At 40.8% G+C, this 21,279-nt stretch overlaps 1 protein-coding gene across 1 annotated transcript in view; it reads left to right on the top strand.

Moving 5' to 3' along the window:
- Positions 1-21,279, top strand: part of ROR1 (receptor tyrosine kinase-like orphan receptor 1) — a 564,029-nt gene that overhangs the window by 299,136 nt on the left and 243,614 nt on the right. Inside the window, exon 2 of the mRNA XM_006862461.1 lies at positions 13,246-13,317. Coding sequence (XP_006862523.1) covers positions 13,246-13,317 — 72 coding nt within the window. The remainder of the gene's footprint in view (positions 1-13,245; positions 13,318-21,279) is intronic.

Below are 21,279 nucleotides of genomic sequence, written 5' to 3'. Positions count from 1 at the left end.
ACTTTGGATATATTGTCAGGAGGGACCAGTCGCTGGAGAAGGATATCATGTTTGGTAAGGTGGACGGTCAGAGAAAAAGAGGAAGACCCCCAACAAGATGGATTGGCCAAGTGGCAGCATCTATGGACTCAAGTGTGGCAACATTAGTGAGGTTGGCCCAGGATCGGGCAGTGTTTCATTCGGCTGTGCATAAGGTTGCTATGAGTCAGTACCAACTTGATGGCACCTAATAACAACAAGACATTTTTATAACCTTTCCCACTGTGCTGTTGTTAAGTACTGTCGAGTCGATTCCAACCCATAATGACCTTATGTAGGGTTTCTAAGGAGTGGCTGGTGAACTTGAGCCACCAACTCTGAGGTTCAAATAGACCTTGCAGTCCAGCTCATTAACCCACAGCGCCACACCAGGACTCCACTGTAGCCTGTAGTATATTCATGGACATATTTGCAGTGCATATAAACACATGTATAGAAATATCTTCTGTCAAACCAATGTATATTTGTAATTGTGGTTCCATTTACCTTCTCACCCCTCTTTAGCTTGTCTATCTTGTTGTTAGGTGCTGTTGAGTTGATTCCAATTCAGAGTTAAACCCGGGCACAACAGAATGAAATGCTGCCTGGTCCTGGGCCATTCTCACAACTGTTGCTACATTTGAGTCCATTGCTTCTACCACTGTGTCAATCCACTTTGGGAGGGGTCTTCCTCTTTTTCACTGACCCTATACGTTGCCTTCTCCAGGGATGGGTCTAGCAACTCATTGTTGTTGTATGCTGTTGAGTAGATTCTGACTCATAGTGACCCTGTATAAGGTTTCCAAGGAGTGACTGACCGATCTGTATGAACCACCACCCTTTTGGTTAGCAGTCCAGTGCTGATCTCACAGCACCATACCAGGACAGCCTGTACCCAGGTTAATAAATGGCTAACTGCTCTAGTAGCGTAGTGGTTACGAATCGGGCTGTGAACTACAAGATCAGCAGTTCGAAACTACCAGATGTTCCGCGGGAGAAAGATGAGGCTTTCTGCTCCCGTAAAGATTTACAGCCTCAGAAACTCTGTACAGGGTCACTATGAGTCGGAACTGACTCCACGGCACACAACAACAACAACAACAAACAATATCATGCAAAATCTACTTGTTACCTTTTAATGCACTTGTGCTTTTTCTCATACGGTCCTATTCTTTCAATATTTTAAAAAATAATTTCCAATCATTTTAAGGATTTATATATTTCGATCTCTCAGATATTCTATTTCTGATTCTTGGGTGGCTTGTTTTATTGTGCTTGCTTAAAGAATATGAAATTACACATTTTAAAAGATTTTTAAAAATCTTTTAAAATGTGTAATTTCATATTTTGCAGAGATTCTTTTTTTGTGGGAGATCCATTTGCCCTGGATTTTAAATGTCTTAAAGTAGTTTTTCCATTTGTGCCTAGAACTTAAAAAAAATATCAGATTTGTTTTTATATTGAAATTTTGGCTTTGTTTGTCTGTACCATGCAAATAAATCAGTATTTTCACATTCTTTGGATTTCTTGGAGAAACTGTTTCTCCCACTGAAAGCCCTGGACAGAGGACAAGTAGACAGACTTAAGTCTGGACAGATTACAGTTTCTCTGAACCATTGGGAATAGTGCTTCCCAGTGATGGGTAAACCTCGCTCCAACCCGTCCCCACTTCTCACCCCAGCATAGATGCTTTATTCTGGAAGGTCAGAACTCCTGCTGGCTCAGGGCCCCATCTTTGGTTTTCAAATGAGCATTAAAACTGCAGCCCTAGACCAGAGAGTCTATATTCATAGATGCCTTCATTATCAGCTTCCATTTACTGGTTTCTTCCTTTTTGGCACCTGAACATTTCCTTTTCTTTAAACCTCAGCAGTGCAGTATATTTTTTTCTTGTGATATTTGAATCTTTGTGGTTTTAGCCTAGGGTAGAGCATGGCTAGCTAGTGGCATGCTGAGGCCATTTTTTTTTTGCCAATTCCTTTTGTTTCTCAGCACAATGTGTTTAATTGCATGTTTGTGTTACTGTATTCCTCTCCCACTGCACTGATTATACCTTTTCTTAAAAGTACTAAGGGCCTGGTCAAGTTTTTTCATCTATTTATTTGATTTTTTTTATACTTAAAACCAAATCTATCCATTGAAACTGAATAATAATTTAGCTGAACTAGTAAAACAGGTCTGCCTTGAGCTGTTTTCATTTGTTTATTTATTTATATTGTGAATCAGTTGCAAGTTTACAGAGCAAATCAGTTTTCCATTCAATAAGTCATCTCAACTCGGTTCCTTGACTGCAATTCCCATGATGAAACAGCCTTTGTCCCACTTCCTCCCTGTGATTTCAGTTTCCATTCCTCCTTCTTTCCTAATCCTTTTGAACTTTGTTTTGAGTAAATTCTGCACTTTTGATTTCAAACAGTTGATGATTCTGAAGTGTTTGCATTTCCTTAGTGTTATTGTTCCCCTTATAGACCTGTCTATTGTTTAACTGAAAATGGAGCCCGTGGGGGTGAGTTCAGTTTCAGACCTGAAGGAGTGCTAAGAGCTATAGCCTCAGGAGTTCCACAAGTAGACCATTAATCCTGACCTCTTCTATGATTTTGAGTTTTGCTCCATACTTTTCACCCACTCTTTCCAGGACATTCTCCTGGTGTGGCTCTGTAGGATCATCACTAGACTGTAAACCACAAAGTTGGCTTTTCAAACCTACTAACTACTCCTCTGAAACCCTCTACAGGGTTGTTATCAGTCAGAACTGACTCAATGGCACTTAACAACAACAAAAACATCCAGGACCTTCTATTGTGATCCCTTTCAGAGCAGTTTGTAGTGGTGGCCAGGTACCATCTAGTTCTTGTCTCAGGATTATGAAGACTGATATTCACATGGTCCGTTAGTCCACTGGATGAATTGTTTCCATGGCTCTTCAATTTTCATCACTCTTATTTCCTCCAGACAGGGAGAACCAACAGTTCCATAGCAAATGACTGCTCACCGCTGTTGCTGTTCCACAGTTCCATAGCAAATGCTACTCACCACTGTAGTTCATCCTAGTTCTTGTACATGCTGCTGCTGTTGTTAGCTGTCTCGGAATCAGTCCCCAACTCATGGTGACCTCATTCACACTTGCATAAAGCGCTGTCCTGTCCTGTACCATCATCCCCAGTTCTTACGAATAACATCTTCTATTGCACATGTGTATAGGATGAGTGAATGAAAGAATGAGTGAATGATTGATTGAATGAATTCACCTCTAGAGTTCCATGGAAAAGAGAACCTAAGTGTGGTCATTGTTTTAAGAGCAATCATTTTCAAGAATATATAATTATTTCTTATTTACTTTAAAGATGTGTGTCATCATTGTGTTTTGTATAGCCTACTGTCTTTAAACGTAGCAACTGCACATGATTTGAAAGATTACATATAAGAGATTTAAAGAAGAAAATAATATTTCCCCAAACAATATTTCCAAAGGAGAGATGCATTTAAATGTGATTCAGGGAAACATTTCTTGTTCCCTTTATGTCCTCCATCATCTGTTTGGGATTTTAGAATTAGTAAACTAAGCTTTGATCTGGATGGAGGAGACTTTTCTGGTATTGTTTCTCAAACTGTGTTGTATACATTTTAGGATTTCACAAGGGACCTCCGGGAATGGAGGAGGCTTAAGCCAGAGAGCAAGTAGGTATGTTCTCAGCTCTGTGGTGACCTTCAGAGTATAGCCTAATTCAGAGATACCCTGGCTCTGCTGTCAGACTGCCTGGGACTACCCACCACCTTCCACCCCCAACAAGCTGAATCAGTGCATCTCTACCTCAGATTCTTCTATCATGGGGTTATTATTAAGGGTTGTCAAGTCCATTCTAATTCATAGTGACCCTGTATAAGTTTTCTGAGGAGCGGCTGGTGGTTTTGAACCACAGACCTTGTGGTTATCAATCCAATGCTGATCCTACAGTACCATACCAGAACTCCTACCGACTTTTAAAAATTGTTGAGATTTCTAAACACAGATGGTACCACACAGACGTTGAGAAAACATAAGCAACTTTTTTTCCCCCCAGTTCCCTCTATTAAAAAAGAACAAAAGCTTTGAAGACCACACATTTTGGTATAACTGGAATTTTTTTCTTCAACAAATGAATACCTTTTTCACATATACAATATAATGCAACATAACTATGCCATTTGCAAAGTGATTCTAGGTTTTATAACAAAATAGTATTTCATAGTACAATACAAGTAGTGTAGTTGGCTAACAGGGTAGAGACAAGGCTTACAGAATGTGTTGTGCCTGCAGTGTTAACCTCAGTATCTAACTTCACAAGGGGAAAGAGAGAGAGTCATTGTCAGCATCAGCAGCCCAAGACTGATTCCAATGAAAAGGTGATCAGCTAGATGATGGGGCTTCAACAAGTTCGTGGAAAATTTTCATTATCTTTCCATTTAATTTTTTCCACAAACTTTTTGAAATACCCACATGCCTCCTTTCCCCATTTGAGCAAATTTCCACACCATCGGTGTCTACCTACCATGGCACACTCTATAATGTGTTGCAAGGACCACACAGAACTCACAGACAGTATTACCAATTATGTGTTTTATTAGGGAAGTGTTGCTGTTAAGTGCTGTCTAGTTGGTTCCGTTGCATAGCGACCCTGTATAGGGTTTCGAGAAGCAGCTGGTGAGCTGTCGGATCAACCCGACTTTGCAGTGTAGTACATTAACCCACAGCGCCAGACCAGGACTCCTATTAGGAGGTTTTGTTCTTGTTATGTGCCGTGAAGCCTTAGCGACCCTGTACAGGGTTTCCGAGGCTGAACATCTTTACGGGAGCAGAAAGCCTCTTTACCCCATGTAACAGCTGATAGTTTCGAACTGCTGATCCTGAGATTAGCAGCCCGATTTGTAACCACAACGCTACCAGAGCTCTTTATGCTACCAGAGCTCGCAGGAATGGCTGAGGATTCAGCTCTTATGTTATGCTTCTCAGCCCTGCCTCTGCCCTGCTGAGAAAAGTGTTACAACGCTTTTTAACTCCATTGATACATGCTTGAGTGGTAGCGGGGCAGAGAGGACCCCCCACTCCTCCAGTAAGCCTTGACCCTCAGGTGCTCCTTTATCCAGTTTCATAGGTCAGCAAGCCAAGCATGGCTCCATTGATAAGTGTCTGGAGGGATCACTCTACCAGCAAGCCTCCTGCTGGAAGGCACTCAGCTCTCTCTCTCCACCCCATTTCCCGACTGTCTCCTTGTTCTGCTGCCATGGGTTCTCCGCCATGTTTGCCACTGCTGCTCCTCTTGCAAAGTGTTATAGCTCTCAATGTCCTAGGTCTGGTAGATTTTCAGCACAGGAATCCTTAGACTCAAAGACATATTCTCCGCCTGGCTCTTCTTTCTTAGTGATCGTGGGATCCCTTCCCCACATTTCCACGTCTGGGATGGAAAAAATGACTAATCCCTTTGTTTTGGTTCCATTTAATTTTTCCCCTTACAATTCCACCCAACAGATTCTAGGCATTTTATTTGCTTTATTAGCAAGCTCTCTAATCCTCTTGGTGGGTCACAATCACCTTATTTGTATAATTGTTGTTGTTGTTATGTGCTGTGGAGTCGGTTCCGGCTCATAGTGACCCTGTACAGGGTTTCCGAGGCTGTAAATCTTTACGGGAGCAGAAAGCCTCATCTTTCTCCCGTGGAACAGCTGGTAGTTTCAAACTGCTGACCTTAAGGTTCTCAGCCCAATTTGTAACCACTATGCTACCAGAATGCCACCAGGTTATTTGGTGAGAGTTATAATACCATAACAAGAACGGTGATCCATTACACCACACTCTGTGACTGTATTTATAGCTTGACTTAAAGACGACACCAGAAATACAAATTTGAAGTCACTGAGGATTGTAAGACCCTCATAGATGTGGAGTATAGGAAGTCTCCACTCTTGACAATCCCATCTGAGAAGTGGAGGCACTATTCTCTTCTCTGATCAGCAAGTAAGCCAAGAACTCAGAGTAGAGGAATGTCTCCTACAGAAGTCTACATGTAGCTGATTGTGAGTCCAGGGCTGGAATGATACCCAGGCTGCCTGACCCTCTTGGGCTGTTGCGGCAAGTAGCCTGACTGCTCTTCTAAGGCAAGCAGAGTGTTGCTCCCCAAGTAGGCACCATTGGTTAAGAAGATTTCTCTGACTGTGGGTGCCTCCTGCCCTGAGGTCCTATGGAGAAGAAGGAACCAAGACAGAGAGCCTTTGCCAAATCATGGCTAAAATAATATTGCATACCAAAGTCTTAGATCCTTCAGGGAAGCTCCCCTCCCCAGTGAATGATCCCAAGCAGAGACCTTTTTTCTACCACCAGAAAGGGTGCCCCTTTTGTGTGACTGACCCTGACAGTTTGGAAACCCCTGTGTGTCTCTCCGAACTCAGTATGTAAGAATGTGTATCACATCTCAAAGGCATACACCCAAGCCAAACCCACTCCCATCCCGTTGATTCTGGCTCATAGCATCTCTATATAGGTTTTCTTAAACTGTAAATTGTTTTACAAGAGCAGTTTTGTCTTTCTCCTGAGGAGCAGCTGGTAAGTTTGAATCACCAATCTTGTGGTTAGCAGACCCCTGTCTAACCCACAGGATCACCAGAGCTCCTTTTCAGAGGCCTGTTGTTGTTGTGTGCTATTAAATCAGTTCTGACTCATAGTGAATCTATAGGGTTTCCAAGAGTGGTTGATGGAGTTTAATTGCTGAACTTGTAGTCACAAGTCTAGTGTGTTAGCCTTCAGCAACACACTGGGCTCTCTCAGAGACATTGTTGTTAAGTGCCATTGAGTCGGTTCTGGGTCATAGCAATGCTATGCACAACAGAGCAAAACACAGCCCTGCCCTGTACCATCCTCAAAATTGTTGTTATGCTTGAGCCCATTGCTGCTGCCACTGTGCCAATTCATCTTCTCATCTTCTCTTCCTCTTTTTCTCTGACTCTCCACTTTACCAAGCATGATGTCCTTCTTCAGGGACTGGTCCCTTCTGATAACATGTCTGAAGTATGAGAGACAAAGTCTGCCCATCCTGGCTTCTAAGGAGCATTCTGGCTTTACTTCTTCAGATTTGTTTGTCCTTTTGGCAGTCCAGTATTCTTCTCTAACACCAAAACTCAAATGCATCAATTCCTCTGTTGTTGTTGTTGTTAAAAGCCATCAAGTCAATTCCAACTCATAGTGAGACCTGTAAAGGATTTCTAAGGAGCAGCTGGTGAGTTTGAATCACCAACCTTGTGATTCAAACTAACTTTGCAGTCCAGCGCATTATCTTTCAGCCACACCAGGACTCGAACACGAAAATAGTTGTCTAACTTTCACCTGCATATGAAACTATTGAAAATACCGTGACTTGAGTCAGGAGAACCTTAGTCCTCAAACTTATATCTTTGCTTTTTAACACTTTAGAGAAGTCTTTTACAGCAGATTTGCCTAAGGCATTATATTGTTTGATTCCTTGACTGCTGCTTCGGTGAGTGTTGATTGTGTATTCAAGCAAAATGAAGTCTTTGATAACTTCAATCTTTTCTCCATTTATCATTATGTTATTTGTTGGTCCATTTGTGAGGACTTTTATTTTCTTTACATTGAAGTGAATCCATGCTGAGGTTATATGCAATCTATACAGGGTCCTAGAAGAAAATTAAACTCATTGAAAAGGCAGCATGGCTTTGAACCTGCCTCTGTCCTAGAATTTCTATGCTCTTGGTCAACCCAGTTAGCTATGATAGACCTTACTTTCTTTATCTGAGTAGTGAGGAGATTGAACTACATAAGAACTTCAAACTTTTTTTTTTTTTAAATCATGAAAGTTTTTTTTTTTTTGGTAGCACTTGAATATGGTAAAAGCAGGGTTGTTCCTATTAAAGAAGGGTCTGTAGCTTTGCACTCTTGTTCTCTTTACTCCCAGAGCCTCCATTGTCCCCCTAAAATGTTCCCTGCACAGAATCCTGTATTTCCAAAGAAATTAGTTTAATAAACAAGTCCTGAGCATCTAACATCCATACAGGTAGAACATTCTGGAACTGAGTTACCCGCTGGTCAAGGAGGAGTGTGGTGGCACAATCTCCCAGCAAGCCACTGACTCTGCTTGTCCTTGACCCTTGGCCTTCCATTAGCCTCGTGAGTGTGCTGGACTGTGCCTCTGGGACTTGATGCATCCCTGCATCGGCATACAGGATGTGGCATGGCTGGGTGCTTCTTGGAAGAGCTTCCATATCCTGTGAACACTGAGTCTCTACCTGCCAAGTGCTGAGATGAACCAGTAATGTTCTCATGGAGGCATTTATCAATGACGAAGATTCAAGGCTTGTTTTTTCTCTTTCTTCTTTCCCTCGAAGTAACACTCCCACTGTTCAGACTTAAAATACCCAAGTTTCTGGCTTTGCAGAATCAGTGCCAGAAAATCAATCACCAGAGAAACTGCAAAGATAATAGCTCCTATGGATCAAATTGGTGGAGGAATAGCTTTTGAGGTTTGCCCTCTTGCAGAGGTTGAGAAAGATAAGGGCTGGAGTTTCTAAGACATACCCGATTTGCTTAAATTGTCTAAAACCCACATAAAAAAAACACTTATGTTCTTAGAGAACTGGTGACCAATTCCGGAAAACCTCACCGAATGAAAAGATTGGCTAGGATTAGGGAGGCATGTGAAATGCAGTCTTTCTAAAAGCATGCCAAATGCATTATTTCAAACAGAGAAGAGTGGCTAACCAAGGGTGTCTGTGTGGAGAATTACTGCCATTTGCCTTACTAGACCACCAATGGGAAGGCAGGCATGGTCTTTCTGTGCTGGATACCATGTAGAATCCTTTGATCTACTATCTAATTTATGCCTTATTACAGAGTTCTGGTGAGGCACTATAGGATAAGCACCAGACTGCTAGCTTCAAGGTTGGTGGTTCAAACCACTAGCCTCTCCTTGGAAACCCCATACAGGGTCACTTTGTATCAGATCCGACTCAACTGACACATAACACTAACACTGATGGAAGCGCAGTGGCTCTAAGCACTGGACTGCAAACCACAAGGTCAGCAGTTCAAGCTCACTAGTCACTCCACAGGAGAAAGATGAGTCTTTCTGCTCCCATAATGATGTCTAGCCTTGGAAACCCTATAGAGGTGTCACAGTGAGTCAGAACTGACTCAACAGCACTTAACAATAACAACAATCCTCTGACAGAGCCCTGGTGGCCCAATAGTTAAGCGCTCAACTGCTAACCAGAAAGTTGATATTTCCAACCCACCAGTCATTCCTGGGGAGAAAAATGTGGCAGTGTACTTCCATAAAGAACACAACCTTGGAAATCCTATGGGGTAGTTCTGCTCTGCCCTATAGAGTCTCTATGAGTTCAAGTGGACACGACAGCAATGAATTTGACATAAGGGTCAAACGATCAGCTACTAATCAAAAGAGTGGTGGTTCAAACCCACGCGGCAGCTTCATGGAAGAAAGACTTGGTAAAGATTACATCCTAGGAAACTAAGGCAGTTCGACTCGGTCACTATGAGTCAAACATTGACTTGACTGTGCCTGACAACAACAGTCCTCTGATATGACTTCATTGTCTTCAGTTTGCAGGTGAGAAAATTGAAGTTGGAATCACAAAATTAGTAATTATAATTTTGATACAGATGTAGATTTTCAATAAAGATTCTACTGAAAGACTAAACTTGCTGGTGTCTAATCAATTCTGACTCATAGAGTAAAACTACTCCGTAGGGTTTCCCAGATGGTAAACCTTTACAGGGGCACACAGCCTCATCTTTCTCCTGCAGAGAAGCTGGTGGGTTTGAACATCGAACTTTTTGGTTACCAGATGAACATCTAACCCACAGTACACCAGGGGTCTTATTAAAGATTCTGTTGTCTCTCAATTGGTACATGTCAATTTGCTACTACCACATGGATTTTATATAAAGAAAAGCTGCTAGTCTGGTTTTCAATTTGCCTGGAAAGGTCCAATCTTCTTGCAGGGTGAGGAGGACAGGAGAGAATTTGAACTTATTAGTAGAGCTCCTTGAAGGCCAAGACTGATGTGGCGATGTCTCGCTCCAAAACTGTAAGTGACCCTGGAGTCAGCAGAACTTAAGTTGAGATGTGCTCAGTTTTTCTCACCTAAGGTTAGCCTTTCTTTCAGGGAGTGAAAAAAAAAACACCATTTTTGACTAATATTAAACTTTTCACATGTAAGAATCAGCATTTATTATTTTTTTTAATGTGGTCTTGGAAGATAATATTTTCAAGGTGCTTCGTATTTTAAAATATTTTATCTGTTGTTATTATCATTTTATCAGAGAAGCTGAACATATGGCTATCTCAAGAAATGGATCTTAAGGCAGAGAACAAAATTCCTCAGAATCAGCCCGGTTGCTTAATGAACTTATGAATTGAAATTATCTTTGCCATAGCTCAAGAACTGAGTGATAATTTGCGTCTAGGGACACATGGGGGAACAATTTCACTTTCTTAGCAGTGCCAAGAATCCATTCATTTGTCATCGGTTCCAAATTATAGCCAATCAGCCATTCACACTCACGTTGGAAAATCAAATAGCATACAGCTAACTTTCTATAAAATGAATGCTGTAAAATGAAACCTATATTTCTGGCCATTTAACTTTGAGTAGCAGTAAGATGAAGCTATAAAAATATTGAATGTAAATGTAGTCAAGTCCTGTCTTAATTCTACCACTTCCCCATCCTTTGCTTCTTTCTTCTCCTGAAATGCCACCCTGCCTGCCATACTTCAATTCCCAGACGCCCTGAAGTCTTGGAGTACTTGTAGAGCCTTTTAGCAAGGCACCTGAACCAGAGTCATCCACACTACTGCAAAGGAGAGGCCATTATTCAAAAAGCCAAAGTGGTGGCAGCAAATTGGGGGTCAGGGTGGGATGCAGAGAGAGTCACATATGGAGGGCCCTGGAATAAAGATTGCTCATCCCGGTGAAATTACCCAGAAACACTATCTTCAACTGTGCTTTTGTGTTGCCTACTTGAGTGAATTATTATTATTATTATTATTATTTTGGATCTAGATGTCCTTTATGATCCCTGCCATATTGCCCAACTGACTTCAAAAATGGAAAAATAAGAGTAAAATACCAAACCCATTGTCATAAAGTCAATTCTGACTCATAGGGACCCAATAGAACAGTGGAATGCCCCATAGGGCTTCTAAGTCTGTTTTCTTTTAGAAAGCAGATTTCTGCATTTCTCCTGAGGTATACCTGATAGGTTCAAACCAATGACCTTACAGTTAGCTGCTGAGTACTTAACCAGTGTGCCACCAAGGTTTTTCCAACTGACTTCAGGTCTCTTTAAAAGAATCTATTCTGTTTTTGGTTCAGGGTGTATAAAGAGATGTGTGATTTTTCTATTCTCTTTCCCACTTGCTACTAGGTGAGGGAAAGAGGTAAGCCAAGGAGGGCTGGCCTAACCAAACAACCCTTTTGTCTGCTGTGTGGCAGGTAGATCGGATACCCACTAGACAAATGAGATGTAGCCCTTTGCAAGGTCTCAATGGGTAAACATCCTGTCCTTAGCAAAGCCAGTTATTGATGATGGTGTGTGACTTCTATGGCCACTTGGCATGCAGTCACCATTAGTAAATAAGGAAATGTAGAAAGTGTGTTTATCTAGGTGAAAGGGTCAAGTCAGAGGTAAGATGAAAAAAAAAATGTAGTTCTCACAAAAAAGTCTTGAGTACTAGGCAGCGTGTATTGCTTTGAGATGTGTGGGTGGTACCATCAGACCTGAATTTGAATCTCACTTCTTCCACTTACTGTGGTGTGGCACTATAGGATAAGTACTAGACCACAAGATTGGTTTGGACTGAAAGGTTGATGGTTCATACTCACCAGCTGCTCCTCAGAAACCTTACACAGGGCCGCTAGTAGTTGGAACCAACTCGACAGTACTTAACAACAACAACATATTCCACCTACTAAAGTTCTTCTTGCATGCCAACTCATCCACTTATAGTGGTTACATAGAGTACTATGTTGAAAAGACTAGGATCCCAGACCTAGGAGGGCTCTCATTGCTTAATGCTGTCTTCACTGGAATGTCGGAGAGGAATTGACAACGATGCACATACAGACATACACTTCCGAGACTCGCCAACATTCTGTCCAGTATTAATATTCTATAATACTGGGTGGTGCAGATGGTTAAAAGTGCCTAACTGCTAACTAAAAGTTTAGAGGTTCAAGTCAACTCAAACACATCTCTGAAGAAAGTCCAGGTGATCTGCTTCCAAAAAATAAGCCAGTGAAAATCCTACGCAGTACAATTCTGCTCTGACACACACAGGCTTGTTATGAATTGGAGTAGACTTATGACCGCCATTTTTTCTTGTTTTGTTTTGTTTTTAATACCGTGTGTGTGTGAGAAAGAGAGAGAGAAGGAGAAAAAAGACATGGCATGGGTGGAATTAGTTCAATCCTATTAAAATATAATAGCAGGATGGTGTGATGGCTTAAATGTTCTAAAACAATGAAAAAACATTATTTGTATGTTTACCATATGTTATCGACAAATTTTTAAATCCTTATACTGTATTATGCGCTTTAGAATATTTTTGCACATTTTCTTTAATTCATAATCGTTTTGAAAAGTCTTGTTTAAGTTTAGTTAATAATTTAACATTAAAACAGACAAATTAATATACACATAATTCATACAGACAGATGGCTACATTCAAAGTTTGCATTGGTCTTAAAGTAGAGAAGTGGGTTTATCTATTAATGAAAATTCTACTGATTCATAAGCACAACAAATTAATCAAGCAGCAAAAGCAATGTTCCTATTTTTCATGGGAAGGTGATTGAAATATTAGTCTAAGACTGATCTCCTAAAAAGGAAAGGAAGCATTTGGTTTGGTAATGTTTGATTATTTCTATAGATTTGATGTTTGTTAATGAAATATTTTCATTTTAATGTCCAGATCAGTGTTACAAAGAAAAAAAACAACCCTCAAATCTGTCCTACCAATTGCTTGTCTGGAGGCATCTATAATGTAGAAGGTTTGCCTGGAAACCCAAAAGAGCCATTCCAGTTTAATAAAGTATGGGATGGCAGAGATCTGTCTCAGAAGGGAGAGCCTTTGAAATCTGTAATGTGTGTAGCAGCCCATAAGTTACCATATTTAATATTACCCTTATCTCTCTCCCCTCCCTTGTTTTTCATTTCAGAAACGGAGCTGTCTGTCACTGTTGAGTTAGTGCCTACCTCATCATGGAACATTTCCAGTGAACTGGACAAAGGTATACAATGGGGTGGTGAGAGGTAGAGGTGGGGAGGTGGGAAACTCCATTTTTAATTCTGGTATAGCTTTCTTTGAAATTAGCTGCTTTTTAGATCACTAAGAGGAAGTGGGGGCCAAAATAAATTTCCTGCTTACTTTGTGCTCATTTAACATTTTATAACTTGACAGTCTATTATTTCTGGAAGAGTTTTTTGTTTTGTTTTGTTTTGCTTTTTTTCCCCTTCTTCGCCCTTTCCTTTTCCTTCTAGCTTTAAAATGTTCCACATGGTAAAAATGCTTCAAGATGTGGAATAGGGTCATTTCTGACCTTCCTGACACTGCATGTATTGGATCTTATTTACGGGATTTGATTCCGCCTGAGCCAGGATCGATCAGAGCTGCGTGCCGGCTGACCTTTTACAAGGAGCATTTGATGTGCTTGCAGGGTTCGGGATGGAGTACATGGAATGTTTATAATTGGTCTGTGCCTTCACATGGCTGTTTCCTGTGTGCACGTGGGGAACAGGTTTCTGCTCTGAGGGTTGGTGCTGAGTATTAAGGCCCACCAAATGCCAAGAACTGGCTACTTTATAAAGATCACATGTCCTGGGATGGTAAATCAAGACACATTCAAAGCCCCTGCAACCCTGCTCAATCTCCTTTTCTGTAGTCCCTTTTAGATACCTTACACGTTAGTCAAATTTTGATTTCCTTTTTATACAAGATGGCTTCAAAAACGTTGTGGAAAACTTCCATTATCTTTAAATTCCATTTGTTCACAAACTTTTTGAAAGCCCTGAACTTTCCTGACCGTTGAAACCATTCCTTCCACTTGGATTGCCATTGTACAAGTCCACAACAGACTTTTCCATCAAGACTAAGTGTAAATTCTGTATTATTCACAGTCTTGTCTAGTTCCGCAACAAAAAGTGGTCTTTCCTTCTTTGGAACTCCCGTAGGCTTTCTCACTGTTCTCTTGATATATTCTCAGTTTAACATGGTGAATTATATTCCTGTCTATTGTACCTTTCAGCCTAGAAGTTATCCTGTCCTGTCCCCCTTGGCCTGCCCTCCCCTGGTTTTTTGTTGTTTTGGTTTGGTTTGGTTAGGGGAGCTCTCAAAAAATCTAGCAAAAACTCTTTTTCATAGGAAATTCTTAATAAATACGAGTGGAATGTCAAGTTGCATTTTGTCTAGTGAAGGGCTATATCTCTACACATGTGTGCATATATGTTCACCCAACTTTTAAATGTCCACTGTAGTTCAGGCTTTATTCTACATTTCAGGATTGTAGTGACAAAAGAGCTCAAAAGTCATTGCCAGAAATTACCTTTCTGATTAGCTTGCTTTTGTTTGCTGATACTATATTCACTGTACGCTGTTTTTCCTCTTTGGGAGGAGATAATTTGATTTTATAGAAAAGCTAAAAGGCTAAGCTATTTCGCTAGTTACACTGTATTAGGAATTCTAGCATGGTAGGATGAAGGTGAGGTATCTTTTCACTTTAAATCAAAGGCCATTTAGAATAATTTTTCAATTGTCAAATTTAATGTGGCATTTCTTACAAAGGTGGGATTAAAACAGGGACTGCATATAATTCCTTTTATTCTGACACCTAGCACAGTGCCTGAATGGTAGTGGATTTTCCAGTAAATATGTATGAATATTGAAAATTGGAAGGGAAAAATCAAGGACACTAAATTTTAATTTCAGGAGCCCTCATGGCACAATGGTTAAGCAGCCTGACCATGAAATGAAAAGTTGGCAGTCTGAGCCCAGGAGTGGATCCATTGGAGAAAAGGCCTGGCGGTCTGTCCCTGTAGTTTGCAGCCTAGGAACCTTCCTATGAGGCAGTTCTACCCTGTCACATGGAGTCACTTTGGGTCAGAATCAACCCTACAACAACAACAACAAATGTTAACTTATTGTTTTCTCTGTGCCAGGCGCTATTAATTGTTGTTGTTGTTGTTGTTATGTGCCGTGGAGTCGGTTTCGACTCATAGCCACCCTGTACAGGGTTTCCAAGGCTGTTAATCTTTATGGGAGCAGAACGCCTCATCTTTCTCCCGCGGAACCGCTGGTAGTTTCAAACTGCTGACCTTACGGTTCACAGCCCGATTCGTATGTGGACTTAAATTATCACAGCTCCTTATGGAGCTAACAGAAAAAATGTCATTGTGCAGTACATATTACTGACCAGGTTCTGGTTATCACCATAGAATGGCGTCAGCATGTACTAATAAAGACAGTAATGTCACCGGTTAAACTTGCCAGGCTTGGAATTTCCACCAGCCCAGTGCTGTAACTGTCAGTGGTTGCCTCTTTAAGAAAAAAGCAGTGTCAGTAGTGGACAAAAAATTAGACCTTTGCCCAGGATTTTGTCAGATTGCGCAAACCTGTTTTGATCAGCACAGCCCTTCAGAGAACATGGGTGTTTTCAAAGATTCTTAGTGTCATCTTTCCCTACAAGATAGTTCATGTATGGTTTTTTAATTCCTATTTAGCATGAGACGATGGGAAGATGACATGTTCATTTATTTCTTTGTAGATCCTTATTGATTCAATCCTGATTGATTCTTACTCTAGTTTGGAAACTATGTGAAGCATCAGGATCTATTTCATGAATCAAACAAAGGGCTATGTCTTATATGGACTCATTCATAGTCTAGTGGAAGAGTTGGAGATCTAAACCTATAATCACAGCCTTCTGGTCAATTTGATAGATTAAGCTGTCATGGGACCAGCCCCCACCCCACCCCTCAAACACAGATGCTGGTAGAAATAAAAATATGAATCAATAAATAAATGGAAAAAAAAATCTACTGCCAGGGGGACACACACAAAGTGATAATCCCCAGGTACTACAAATAAGACACTCAGTGGTTGAGCAATTAGCAGTGAAGAGGAATTAAGCAAAAGGTCATATGAAAATATAGGAAGTACATGTAATCATAGGAGCTGCTGTTTCAGTATCCTAAGGGAATGAGATTTGAGACCACAGGAAACAAACTCCAAATGACTGGCCCAAGCATGAATTAAGGAAAAGTCTTCTGAGCATGTGGTATAGAAGCCTATCAACTACCTTAGGCCACTGATGGGAAAAGAGCCACCTATAAAAAAATTAGAACCATCACTATATGTGGGTATGGGGTTGGTTCTCCTCATGTGGTGCACTAGCCACAAACCAAGAAGATAACATAACAACTTGGTCTGGGATTGATTAAACTATGGGAACCTGACAGAACAAACCCAAAACCAACTCATAAAAATATCTTAACACCCCAGGGCAACTGGGGTTTTCACCAAAAACAAATCAAAGCCACAAAACAACAACAACAACAAATTCCTCCTGATATTGAGTTTACTTTTGAAAATTACAGTACATATAAGAGGGAAGGGCAAGCCACCATAAGAGAGTCAGCACAGAGAAGTCATACCGTGAAACTCAAGACAACAGATGAAGTTGAGAGGATATCTGCATCTGATTGAAAAGTTTCATGGCAAAATAGGGAATGGAAACCAATGGAGGGCAGATAATAAGACCAATGACATAGATCTTCAAATAATTTAAAAGATATTCCAGACTTCAAATTTTGGGTTATAGAAATGAAAATCCATGGAATGGGTTAAATAGTGGATGCACATCACTTAAGAGAGAAATGGTCTGGAAGACAGATTTGGGGTGATATGGCAGTTACAAGAGTGTATTCATGCCAAGGTGACAAGGTGTGACTCCTGACTCAAATACATGTACACTGCACGATTTAGAGCAAGACATTCAGTCTTCCTGTGATTTAGTTTTCTCATCTGTAAAATGTGATAGTAATATAATACACAATTATGTACCTCATATTATTGTTGGGAGAATTATTAACCTGGCTAACTAATCTGGTAAACTAATTAAAGAATAAAAAGTAGTAGCTGCTTTTGGGTTAATGTGGTTATTTCTTTGGGCTATGATAGTAACGAAAACAACAAAATCATAGGCACTTTCTCAGGATAGTAAAGTAGGCATCGGTTAGGGTTGAGCTAGAACTTTCAGATCCTGTCCAGATCATGCCTTAAGAGTATTCACCCACACAAGTGCCACGGAAGTGCCAGACTCCTTCACTTGCCAAACTAAGTTTTCCATGGTCTTACCTCTCCCGACTCTTTATACCCTATCCTCCTCCCCATAGTTTGCACTCCATTTATTTCAACAACATGCTTCTAATTTCTTAAACATGCCATTCTATTCCCGGCCTCTATGCCTTTGCTCTTGCAGTTTCCTCTGACTAGAGTACTTTACCTCTGTTCTTCACTTTCCTTCAACCATCATCTGAAACATCCCCACCTCCACTTTCTCCTACAGTACTCCTAGGGGACTTAGTGGTGTGTTCCTGCCTTGGTAAATCTTGCATTCTAGAGGAAGAAGCAGATAAGGAACAAATCCTTCCATCAACATAATTGACCATCAACTCTGACTCCAAATATTCTGTTTGTGAGTTACTTTATCATCCCATACATCAGGTCTCTTTGAAAAAAAGCTTATGAAACACGGACATAAAAAAAATAACAAAAAACTTCCAGGCACTTTTTTTTTAATGTTTTATTGTGAATTATGTGATAGTTTACATGGGAGAACATTAGTTTTACATTCATCCTATCGTATATCATTTCATTGCCATGGTTACAATCGCCGCCATGAATCATCAACCAACCAAGGGGTATATCCTACAAGCCTGTCCAGGAACTTTTTGAAGCCCATTTGTATATGTTGATTAGATCCTACCACACTGTATTGAAATGATCTATTTTATTCTTGCCTCTTTGAAGAAAGAGGTGGTTTTACCTATTGATTACTCTTACTGCGTAATACAATGTAGGAAACATGGTGTTAAATGGCTTACTTCAAATCCCAGCTATGACAGTGAATAGCTTTCTGAATACCTGCTGCATAACAGGTACTTGCTATGCATGTTAAATGTATCATTTGAATTCACGTCACCTGTGAGGTAGCACAGAGTCCTGGTGTGGTACTGTTGGATAATGCACTGGATGTACGTCTGTTTAAACCATAAGGTCGGTGGTTCAAATTCACCAGCCACTCCTCAGAAACCCTCTGCAGAGTTTCTGTGAATCAGAACTGACTAGGCAGCACTTAACCACAGCAACATAAAGTAGATAGAACAGGTGAGGCAGCTGAGGATCCTGGTGTTAAAGGACTTGACTAAGAGGCAGAGCTGATGAATGGCAGTGCCAGTATTCCCATCAAGACCTGCAGGCACCACGATATGGGACCCATATCCAAAATGGCAGCTCAATGCACTGGTTCCCTTGCATTCATATCCCCTCCTCCTGCAGAGTGAGTTCCCCCATATGGCAAAGCACTGAAGTAAATCCATCACTTGGTTTTCTTAATGCCTTTCTATCCACTCAGCTGCTCTTTTCTACCCATGAATCCTACCCTGGCTCCCCAACCTCACACTGGTCCAGCCAGTGGCATTAAACAGTTACCTGTTTATCCTTTCCAACAGGAAATGAAATTTAAAAGAGACAAGGCCACCCGGGAAGAGCCTTTGAAAGCTACTATTGGTGGGGCATAGGGGGTAATTTCTGAAACAAATGCTATAGAACCGAATACCTCCTAAAACAAATTGATCTACAGGGGCCTAACCTCAACTTCCCCTTGAGAGTGTTGGGGTGTGGTGTAAGGAGGGCCTCTTTCCCCTTCTTCCATATTCAGTCACACAAAGTCTCAGAGGTTCTCTACAGAAAGTCAAATGTTTCTTTTGGAGAAGGGACTGGAAATTGCACCCGGAGGTAGCAGAAAGGGAGGGAGTCTACTACTTAAAAAAAAAAATACTGAGGCTTGCTTCCAACTGCAAATACTTCTGTATGCTGACAGACTAGATTTGGGGGTATTTTTGTCCTGGCTTGCTTTTTTAAAAATGGAGCTGGCTTTCTCTACCAGGTTGGAGTTTTATACACAGTACGGGAAGGTATAACGTGGTTCTTAGTCACATGTGCTTCAGAGTTTTTACAACTCTGAGCTTCCTTGTGAATTGGGGGTATTTGTATCTACCACTTAAAGTTGTTTTCAAGACCAAAAAACACAACTATTGGTCACACTACTGTGTCTTGTCAAAGACAGCTACTCACAGAGTCACAATAGTCAGATACATCCGAGACTCAGTCCCTTAGCACACCCACGTCCTTAAAGCTTCTCCATCAAGGGCTTTGACCAGGTTCTCTAGTGATTGTTTCCTCTTATTCCCTCTTGCTATAATTCCATTTGTCCTATCTCACCCACTTCCATGGGGTTATTCGGACTCATAGCAACCCAGACTCTATAGAGACAGAGTAGTACTGTCCCAGATGGTCTCTGAGACTGTAACTCTTTATGGGAACAGACAGCCTCATCTTTCTTCCTAGGAGTAGTTGGTGAGTTTGAACCACCAACTTTGTGCTTAGCAATCCAGTACTTAATTCACTGAATCACAGGACACCTTAGAAAATATATAGTACCCTTAAATGGTAACAACTTCCCTGTAGCTTGGAACATCCTACTAATTCTAATTTTATATATGCAGACCTGGCATTGGGTAAAGGAGGCGATATCAGGACGAGCTATAGTGGGCAGCTTGGCACTTGGAAAGTTGAAGAACAAAGTTTCTGGCCATGAGTATCTATCCATCCTTATGCTACATCTTCAAAACTGGTTACTGGTTGGCGAAGTGCCTAGTGGAATACCTAGAATAGCCATGTGGTGCGTGTATAAGATAGCTGAAGTTCAGCAGGTTATATTATTGCTTATTTTATAGATCTATTATTTAGCTGAGAGATGGCCTCTGGGATTGTCTTGAGTTTCAAGTTAGACAGTTGTCTTGGAGCAACTTTGGGATTCCTCTGGTTTCTTTTAGACCAGTAAGTGTGGCTTTAAAAAAAAAAAAAATCATTTGAGCTTTGTTCTACATTTTTATCCATCCTAACTAGGATTAACTATTGTCCTGGTTAGAGAGGCCATAGTGGTAGGTAGGCATCATCTTGTTCTCTGGTCTCAGGTTAGAAGAGGCTGTGGTTCATGGGAGCCGTTAGTCCTCTGGACTAATGGCTTCCTTGAGTTTCACATATTTACTATGTATATTTATATGTGTATCTACATACATACTAGTGTTTGCTATAATTCTTGTTTCAGGATTGTTTATGTTATAACATTTATTGTGTTGTTATTAAGTGCCATTGAGTCCATTCCTACTCATAGTGACCCTGTACAGGGTTTTCAAGGAGTAGCTGATAGGTTTGAACTGTCAACCTTGTGGTTCGCAGTCCAGTGCTTATCCTACAGTGTCATATGAGGAGTCCAACATTTATTGTTGTTGTTGTTAAGTGCTGTTGAGTTCGTTGTGACCCTGTATAAGGTTTCTGAGTAGTGGCTGGTGAGTTTGAACCTCTGACCTTGTGGTTCAAACCGACTTTACAGTCCAGCACATTAACTCACACCAGAAGTCCAACATTTATTGTAGTTGCCCTTTATTCTTGCATACTTCTCATTGTTTTCCTTTACCTTGGTCATATTGTACTAATTTCCCCATATAGCCTTTCCCTTCATCATAATTAATACTGGTGTATTATAGAATCTTGGTGTGGTGGTGTAGGATAAGCACTGGACTGTAAAGTCTGTTTGAACTACAGGGTCAGTGGTTCAAACTCACCAGCTGCTCCTTGGAAACACTATACAGGGTTGTGATGAATCGGAACTGACTCAATAGCTCTTAACAACAATCGGATTAGTGGTTCTTCCTCCCCACCCATCTCTCCCATCCCTGGTAAATATCACAAAAATGTTTCTTTCCGTGTGTGGACCTATTATTGACATTTTACATATAATATTTGTGATTGATCATGGCACCTGTATTAGACTCAATTCTCCAGCCTTTCAATTACCAGTCTAGTGAATTAACTGCACCGCCGAGAGACTCCTCCACACACGTGCTTGTAG

This window comes from Chrysochloris asiatica, unplaced genomic scaffold (assembly GCF_000296735.1).
Source record: "Chrysochloris asiatica unplaced genomic scaffold, ChrAsi1.0 scaffold00048, whole genome shotgun sequence".
NCBI lineage: Eukaryota > Metazoa > Chordata > Mammalia > Afrosoricida > Chrysochloridae > Chrysochloris > Chrysochloris asiatica.
Note: the sequence above shows the minus strand (reverse complement) of the source record. Positions and strands in the feature narration are given on the sequence as shown.